At 32.4% G+C, this 10,204-nt stretch overlaps 1 protein-coding gene across 1 annotated transcript; it reads right to left on the bottom strand.

Annotated features, from left to right (window-relative positions):
* Positions 1-401: 401 nt before the first annotated feature.
* Positions 402-9,998, bottom strand: LOC123713779 (zinc finger-containing ubiquitin peptidase 1-like). Its single transcript, XM_045667624.1, has 15 exons — positions 9,847-9,998; positions 7,579-7,815; positions 7,071-7,402; positions 6,817-6,986; positions 6,208-6,549; positions 5,824-5,931; positions 5,493-5,609; positions 4,962-5,133; positions 4,412-4,535; positions 4,004-4,157; positions 3,595-3,686; positions 3,163-3,293; positions 1,783-1,871; positions 1,327-1,467; positions 402-717 (listed from the first exon to the last, which is right to left on the bottom strand). The coding sequence occupies exons 2-15, from the start codon at positions 7,809-7,811 to the stop codon at positions 682-684; spliced, it is 2,241 nt and encodes a 746-aa protein (XP_045523580.1). The 5' UTR covers positions 7,812-7,815; positions 9,847-9,998; the 3' UTR covers positions 402-681.
* Between the last annotated feature and the right edge of the window lie 206 nt (positions 9,999-10,204).

Raw genomic sequence — 10,204 nt, 5'->3', positions numbered from 1 at the left:
CAAAGGATATGAGGTAGAAAATATTACTAAATTATAAATACTTAATACAGGGTGTGACTACAATTATAAGATTTTTTTATTAATTTGTCTACTTTACGGGTATTCTCAATAAAATATAAATAAAAAATATTTACAAGAAAAACTATACAATTGCGCTTTTAAAAAGTTTTTAAAATTTAGGAGACGTACGCACTCAAAAAAGAAATGTGTAATAAAAAATATTTTTGACACGTAATTTTTATACAAAAAAGAAATGCATAATATAAAATATTTTTTTGACAAGTAATTTTAATACAAAAGAGAAATGCATAATAAAAAAATATTTTTGACTAGTAATTTTTATACCCTAAAATTAATTTTTTTTAAATACAAAATAAAAAAAAATATTTTTGACACGAAATTTTTATACAAAAAAGAAATAATTAACAAAACTTTTTTGACATTTAGGACCCGTAACTATCATGCACACAAAAAATAAATAATATAAAAAAGTTAAATAGTTAACAAGCACCCTGTGGATCAAATTACATACTATATTCACATTGAGCACACCCTGTATAACTGAAGCTCCAACAAACCATAATGAACTTATAATTCGACATTATTTAAAGTGATTAAGTGAATAAATATTAAAATCTAACTTTATTGAACCTGTAGACATCGGGCGGGACAACCTGTAGATTACGGTATACGAACCGACTGAAGTACTTTACTTGCCTGGAAATATATAAGCCTTATAAACTCTAGTTAGTTAATCAAGGATTATACATATGAATCTTAGAAATAAAATAAATCACGCTACAACTGTTTAAAGATTTCTGTTCTGTGATAATTTGTCAATCTAATAGGCAAGTAGGTCAGCCTGAAGTGCCTGACAGACAGACAGGCAATGTTTTTCTTCACCGTTCGAGCGGGATCGAACCTAAGACCTCAGGGAGCCGTAGATTCGCGACTGAGTTTAGATTTTAAGTAAACTTATTTCTGCGCGTAACTCCTAAAAGACTGGTATTTAGATATTTATGTAAATATTCTGTGCCACTAAACGGCTGGACTGATTTTGATAAATTTGAGTTCAATCATTCGATAATTTCTGAAATTTTCCTATCAAAAACGTCTTTCGTGTGCCAGGTCCGCTATTATATATTTATTTTACGCGAGTATTTAGTAAACGTAAATTTGGATTAGGTACTTTCAGCAATCATAGACAGCTAACAATGTATTATTTGAAATGTTGCCATTTTAACGCCAAATAATATAATATTTAAATTTAAATAAATGCCTGACATCAAGATAGATTTTGATAGTGTTAGATATTTGATCCCTTACCTCATACTCCCGTTCATCAGAAATAAGACCGGTGACACACAAAAGCTGGTACTGTCTAGCTCTAAGTGCGCTGGAGCCGCGCCTTAATAATCGCAATGCCCCGGCGCATGCGCTCATACTTCCGCACACTACTTGACGCACCTGCAATTTCGAAAATAAAATATATAATAAAATAAAATAGAAAATAAAAATTCGTGCTGTTAAAATTGCAGTTACACCGCTGCGCGTTTCAAAATTTTCAATTATTATTTTTTATTTTATTTACATTTTGTTTTTCTAAAATTTTAATTATTATTTAAATATGTAATATTTTATGTTTCCATTTTTTATTTATTTAACTTGTGTTTCTAAATTTTTTTTTCATATTTAAATTTTTTTTTCAATGTTTTTTTTTGTTTCTTAATTTTAATTATTTTTAATTTATGATATTTTTTTAATTTTAATATATTCTTTTACCTGAGCAGGCGAATGCGATGGGTCTAACACTAGTAACGTCGCCTTGCCGTCCTTGTGTTTCTCATAGCCTATTATGGTTCGCGAATGACCTGGAAATACAGAAATATATATTGAATTTCATATTATTTTTTAAAATAATAACTGTACTTTATACATTCAATTACGAACTTAACTCTACAAAGGAGTTTGTCTGTAAAAATTGTTTGTGATCTAAATAGGTTTCTCAGTATATTGGTAGATTTAAATGAAATTTTGCTGTTTCGATTGTAATAGAGAATAGCAGAAGTTTTATCAAAATCAGTTAAGTAGTTTTTGATATATGGGAATAAATTAATATTGAGGAAATATCGAATTACAATAATTTTAAATTAATTATTTTTATCGAAATAGCGGACCCGAAAGACGTTGCTTTGTTTTTTTATGTCGGGAAATCAATTTAAAGACCCCCAACAACGACTTAAAAGTGTCGCGACGAGTGTGGGGACCAGTCCGTATGGTGCAATGGACACCTACCCACTAAAACCCATCAGCATTATCTATCGGCTAGGGATGGGAGACGTGGTAACAGTTTTCCTTAAATCGTGTCTCCGTCATAAGGGTCTGATATGCGAGCCCAACTTCTGAGGACAGACGTTGTCCTGTCTTAACTATGAATATTGAATAATTAACTAAAATGCTTTATGATATTCAATATTCTTTGTTCGTTTTTAAGGCGCGTATATAAATAGTTTTGTTGGTATTCCGATATGAAAAACATCACTTTCAATATTAATGCCACAAACAATTAGCGACTGTAATTATTTTATATGTATTTTATCAATATAATAACTGCGATCGAAGCATTTCTTTTAAACGATATATATTTCTCTTACATCCTCTTTAACGACATTTGCAGCACGCAATCTGTCAATGTTATGTCAAACGCCATAATGAATTTGTAACTTCCAGCGCTCCCAGAAGTTTCTCATTTCGAAGGCCAAGACACTTTTTGGGTTCCAGAGCCAGCGGAGTGAGTGTACACACAGCGTTTTGGCAGATTATTAAAATTATTATTTAATTACAAATTTTCTTTAATACATTAAACCTAAATCAAGGTGAGAACGGCCTCGCTGACAAGCGATTTCTTTCAGGCAACCCTAAGGACCAAGAAATACTAAGGATAAAGTGCAATTTTTTAAAGCCAGATTAAAAACACAATTTGTATAGGTTATATAAAATCAGCATTTGTCAATCTTATAGGCAAGTAGGTGATAAGCCTCCTGTGCTTGAGGAGCCGGTTCGAGCGAATGTTAAATATGCACATAGAAAGTCCAGTGCATCAGGGATCGAACCTATCACCTCAGTGATGACAGAAGCCATAAGGTCAACACATTGACATACCTTGATGCTGTAAGTACAAGGGCGGTTTAAATGCATGTGGTTCATCGTGGAAGTACTTGTGGACCCACTCAAACAGGGCTGGATGACTTCCGTCAGCTGATGTCGGCTTATGGAAGTCTATTAGTGAACACCTGGAAAGCATTTTTTTTATAGAACAGGGGAGGACGAGCAGGAGGCTCATCTGGTGATAAGTGATACCCCCCATGGACACTTTCATAGACATGTGGGTGATCTGTCTTCTGGTGTCTTTGGATTTGAGACATTTTCTTATGATTTTTCTTTCACTTTTCAGGCACACTGCTCTTTATAATCAAAATATTACCAATATTTTTATATTCAAAAGGTGATGTTGGGAATCAGGCCGGTCTGCACAAGTGGAACTTTGGAGTTTCCAGATTATAAAATTTCTTACTACAGTGAAGGAAGACTTACTTTATCCTCAGCGACGAGAGTACAGTGACCACTTCACAAGCCCCAATCCATTTTCTCGTGTTGTGCAGCTTCGAACCCAACTGTTCGGAACCCTGTTGAAGGCTTTCAATGTAATGACGTCACAATTTTGCAATGCGATTGCGGTCAAGCGCTGTAAACGTTATGACATAAATAACCGTTCGTTAGCGACAGCATGGTCAATATGGCGAAATTACCATGATAGAAATCCTAAGTATGGCAGTCCTAGAACGACGCACAAACTTGTTACGAGAAGCATAAGTCATCTGACCATGCGTGACCATGCTACAAGAACGTTACACAAGTACCTGTAAAGTGTTGACTTATCCGGTTTAAATCAGCGCCAGTAGCTTATAGGCTTATGTTTTAAAATTATTTTATAATGTCTAACCTGGGTATCAAAGCCGAGACTCCAAGCCCTCTCGACGAGTCGTTGTAAAGTAGGTATAGAGGGTACACAGTCACACTCACGTTCCGTGACCCCGCTGAGCAGGGCCGCAAATGGCGGGTGACGGAGTAGAGACGAGAGTACCATTTGCATATTCCTGTTAAATTAATCCAAACTTTATAATATAGATAGAGTACGATTTGACAAACAGGGAGAGGGTCATGTAGGGGCAGCTGCTCCCTATCCCCTTGAAATATTAATTACTATGTTTGTATATATATTGCACAGCCACCACGGTTCAATTGTGGACAATAGGTCGGACACTTGACACCAGCTCTTACGTAGGTATAGAAATTTAATTACATTAACAAAATCTCATCTATTTTTATATAAATTTATAAATGATCTCACCTATAACCACAGCCCCATCCCCTATCCCCATAAGTACTGGCGTAGTGGTCCACCGCAGTGCATAGGTACGTCTTTACAATACTTGGGTTCTGAGCGTTTAGTTGCACTATCCTTTCCAATATTCCTAGAACACATACTGGCTATATTCTGTATATTTTATATAACATATACATAACACTATATGTATGATTATACTCCATCTCTTAATAATAAAATATATCTACACCATTTTAGTATAGTTCTCCTCTGTCTTTTTTCATCAAAGGTTAATCACAATGTGACAGAAAGAGATGAAAGAATGAGTGCAGTTATAACAAAAAAGATGACAAAAAATTTGTACTGAAAGGTCCATTTATTGAGGCTATATTATAACATGGTACAACAGAATCAATGCAGATAAACATAGGACAGTTTTTAAAAAATCACTTTTCATACCCTGTTGTTAAAAACAATAATTTGAAATTAAATGTTTAAAACAGACTACCAAAAACTTTTAAAGTTTAGTGACTTAAAAAATCACTCAAGAAATATTTTGCCACAATTAACTCACCACTGGTTTTAGAACACCCTGTATCCAAGCCAGAAGCAGAGGCCCGACGAAGGCCTACACTGCGTTCATAATAGCCAGCTACAGATAGGGCTCCACTGTACACGGCTCGCTTCAGACTGCTAGCTGCTCGACTACTGTATCCTTCTTCGTCTTCTTCCATACCATATTGAGCCTACAATACATTTATTATTAGGTATAATTGCAAATTCCTATAAACTATAATGCACATTTATTATATTTCTATATCCTAGATGATTAATTTTATATGTAAGACTTTTATTATTTAGATTTCAAACTCAATATTATACACACATTAGTGTGTAGTTACCTAACCAATTTTCCGTAATTCAATTATTATTTAGCTTTATATCCAGTTAAACACTTAAGATTTATATAAAATGTCATTATAGTTGCCTAAATCTGATACATAAAGAGTTTTATCTAGGCTTAGCTTTAATATTACCACACTGTTAGCCTGTTAGTAAGCCTCAGTAAAATTATAAAATCAATCAATAAAAATCATATACAGACCCTAAGTAACTGAAACTCTTGTTCTTCCCGAGTCTTCTGAGCTTCTCTTTCAGCATCAGACAATGATGAAGCACCCATGTCTTCACCTCTTTCAAAATGATCTTCTATGTGCTGAATCTAGAGCAAAATGTTTTATTTCTAAACTTAACATGTATAGCAGTAGTCAAAGTTCCAAATCATAAAATGTATACAAAGCTTACTTGTTTGGTACTGGTTACAACACAAATTTAATTACCCAAGTCAATATATAAAATTTTGTTTTGAGATATGCCTAATCAAATTTAATTGAGAAAGATATTTTCTACTGGCATATAGTATTAGATAAAATTACCAATTCATGCTGCGAGACTGGTAATGGCTGGCAACATATTGGGCAGTTGCTGACAGGACTCTCTTCCATCATAATCACATCATCACATGATGCATTGTCTACTTGCTCCTGAGAATATTATTATTTAGTAATATTACACTTTCCCAACATATTATAACTATAAAGATTAAAATTGCAAACATAAGTGTAGCATAAAGTAAACTAATTAATTTAAATTAAAAACAATAACAGACAATATTAGTCAATGATAAGTACCCCAATAGATGGCAGATAATTAAGTTCATATCAGCAAAAATGACAACATTAACTATAAAGTTATTAATATTTATTGTATATCTATCAACAAGTTATTATTTTAGTAAGACTATTTTTTTAAGTACTAACTGATTTTTGGGGACTCAAGATGTCCCGATGTTCCACATTCACATGGAGTTCCACGTCAGAGCCATTCGCAAATTCTTTCTCACAAATAGGACATTGGAATGACGAGCTATGTGGCCCAGGTGACAACGCCATGGCACTTAACGCCAACGTAGGATTATCTAAGTTTATTGTTGGATTTGCAAGACCTAATGTAGGGTTCGCTAGACTTAAAGTGGCATTATCTAAATTATCATAAGAATTTTCATTTCCCATAACAGAAGGAGACGTTAAATCGAAGTGTGCACGGTTTATATGTTCTTCCAATTTCCGCGGACATGATGACGTAAAATCACAAAGAAGACACTGTAAGTAAATATATTATTAGAAATAATGTAACGAATATAAAGCAATAAGTAATAAGTATATTTAATATAACATAAGAATTTAAAGTAGTAAAACAACTAGTGAATTTAAAAATTATGACAAGTGTACACTTTCAAATTTCAATTCCCGCCAACTATTTCAGATTTTTGACAGCCAACACGTAAAATGTTACCAGTTATATACAGCAGATAAACTTTATCTATACGCTTTAAAGAAAGAAAAAAATAATATAACTTTTGCACTTACTTGGACAGTTGGACTTGGTGCTAATTTTTTTGGTGTATTCGACTTTAGTTTTAAAGCCAACTGTGATCTTAAGGGTGATCCCTGTCCAGCACTTGCCATAGCTAACTTGTTATTTTTTGGTGAACCATCATAGTTATTTACGTTATTATGCGTTGGGCTTGAATTAACACCTAAGAAAAAATTTAAATATAAAATTAGTATTAAGTGTCGTATTTAGGACAACGTACTATTATTTATTAATTTTCTATACTTACTTTTCTTATCAAGGCCATTCATCATTTCTTTTTCGTTTGATGTTTCTTTATTTTTCTTTTTAATAACCCCATTACTTATATTGTTATTTTTTACACCATTAGCTAGATTAAGATTTTTAGGTGACCGTGAGAATCTATCTTCGTCTTTTTCGCTTCTATGGTTACAGTTCTCCTTTTCCTGATATCCGTTGTGATAGTAACTATTATTCTTGGATATTGCGCCATTGTGAAAAGACGTGGCGACCTCAACAGGGCTATGCCATCCGTTGATTGAACCCGGAGTGTTGTAACTGCAGCTGTCTGTAGTTGTCATTTTTGAGTCTTCGTCATAACTGAAATTATACCTCTATTACAAAAATAATTCGACATTACTAAAAATGTTACGCGACAAGTGAAAAAAAAAAATAATACAAAACCCATTACGAATAAAATCGGCTAAAACAAAGTTGCTATAACAAAATCAAACAAAACTTATTTAGGTGCTTTGAATTTAAGTATTATCACTAACCCTGGACTTTGATCATCTATGAACGCCATTAACTCTCTTTCTGGCGTGAGATAGTGGAGATGGACTCTTTGCACATGGCTCACTAGTTGTGGCTGTGGTACCGTGCAGTCACAGAAGGGGCAATCTGGTCTTCCTGCCACGTGGGCCTCCAATGTATGTGAACGCATCCCCTCATCTGTCAGGCCCTCTGCCCCGCATAGTTCGCAGGTATATGGAAAAGGGCTACTTGACATCGTGCTGTAAATTGTTGCTTATGTCACAAAAAAACCAAGTTTTCTTTGTTGGCGTATTCTCACTGACGGGTAGTTCTAAATGCTATAATATGTCAGAGCGTGTGAAATTAAAACAGGGGTGATAGTTATGCGCCATTTTTTCATTTAATTGAATCATATGAAGTATGAAGTCAACATAATAAAAAAAACTTATGGAGCGACTCTATAAGGTGATATTATGTGGAATACGATTTAAACTAGAGCGAAAGAACATTTGTTTAGAATGCGTCAAATACATTTTATGACTTGGTTTTTGGACGATATTGAGGGACTAGAATTGTTTTTTTTATTTTTTCGCGTGCCATGTATGTTGGCGTTGAGATTATATAGTTTTAAAGATTTATTTGTAAATTTAAGGAACGAAGAAAGTTTTTTTTTATAAATAATAGCATTACGAGTTAAAAATTACGAAGAGAACAAAAACATTTACAGTAAAATATGAAGATTGTTTTAGCTTTGGGCTACACTTGCCAGCGTCATTACTTTAAAAATAAATTGCAGCCTGTTAACATAACTTTAAAATATCTCGATATTATTATATGATACAACATAAGTTAATGTGTAATAAATAGTTGCGTGTGCGACAGTTCTTTGACAATAATTATTATACAATAGATTGTATAATAACTATTGATGTTATCTGTAATGTAGACATTAATGATAACATCTATATGTACTGCTTGATAGTATAAATACACCAAAACATTTAATAGTTTCATTCTGCATTGACTTAATAGACCTTTTATAGTAAAAAATGATATGAATATTTGGAATAAACGAATTTTACAAAATACCAAAAAAATACCTAGCACCTAACATTTCATAAAATATTGATTGTCTTTTTATTAGATGTTATCATAGATAGAGTGAGAACTAAAAAGGAGACCTAGCGCAAACTATAACTCCCGTGTGTCAAAATCTATTGCGTTTTTGACATACGCAAGTCATACTTACTTACTTAGTGTATAGTTACTGCATCGGTATATAGTTACATATCCAGACTGAAACCTACCGTTAAACTTGTTATAGAAATTATTATATTACTGCATATACACTAACTAAAACCTCAATTTAACCGTAAACAGAGTATGCACATAAATTTAAGGAAAACAAAGCAACATTTTGTTTTATAATGGTGTATGAAACAGTTTAACATCTTACGCCACATTACGCTTGTATTCATATAAAATTTGTTTGGCAGACAGAACACTTGACCTAAAAACCTAGACAATTCTCAAGTCTCGACTGTTTAAAGGAATAAAATTATCCTTTCTAAGTTATGACTTATCAGTATTGATCTTCTACACATTACAATATCGTGAAATGCTTTTATTTTTGGCGACAATTATTTATTAAAATATTGGTAGCTAAGTTTTCAATAAGGTAACCCAAAGATAAATCTACAATTTGAAAACGAATTTTCCGCTTTAATTTTATTCGGTCACATTTACTTACACGATTTTATCATTTGCTTATTGTTTTAATAACCAATAAATATTTGAACGCCTCTGGTCATACGTTTTTGCGTATAAATTATATTCCAAAATGTATAGTAAAATTTAACGCAAGAATATCGTATTCGTATCAAAAAACCAAAGACTTTAAATACATTTTTCTGTACATAAAAATACTGTGTATTATATAGAAAAATTGTAATATCTAGTATAATCAAACATATGAACATTTATGTTGAATCATGATAAGTACTATCACAAACATTTATAAAATTCGTGTATAATCTTGAAATAAATGAATTAATAAAGAATTAGCGTCCTTAAATTAATACAAAAAGTTCGCATAGTGACGATTCACAACATTGAATTGAGCTAAGTGTCAAATCAATAAAATTACCGCAGTTTTGTTTATAAGGAAAGAGCCCCGCTAGAAAATGTTTTATCTATAATTACTTATAATATTATTACTTTTTTAAACATATTCCACATATTTAGAATTTTTAGACCTATTATATATTAAGCAAAAAGGAAAGATTACTTACATATATTTATTGTCAAATTTTTGCGGGAAACCCAACGTCGTCTGTTCACAACACTATCTAATTGGTTTTTTCTTGATAATATGAGCTATTTGTTCTGACATTTTCTGACATTTAAATAATATACATTATATTATTGTTCTATCGACTGTGAACGAGCGCCATTCATGAAATTCACGGGCATTGAAAAAAAACAGGAAAACAACTACGCATGCGGAACTACGAAAGCGCCTCTGGTGACGGGAACATGAACTAAATTAATATGAATAAATTATTCCAGAACAATTTAAGTTAACTTACTTTCAGGACTATTGGTTGAATTTCAATGAAAATATTTACTTTTATGTAACTGTATGTCTTT

Source organism: Pieris brassicae, chromosome 8 (assembly GCF_905147105.1).
Source record: "Pieris brassicae chromosome 8, ilPieBrab1.1, whole genome shotgun sequence".
Classification (NCBI taxonomy): Eukaryota; Metazoa; Arthropoda; class Insecta; order Lepidoptera; family Pieridae; genus Pieris; species Pieris brassicae.
The sequence above is the reverse complement of the archived record's forward strand: the minus strand, read 5'-3'. Positions and strand labels throughout refer to the sequence as shown.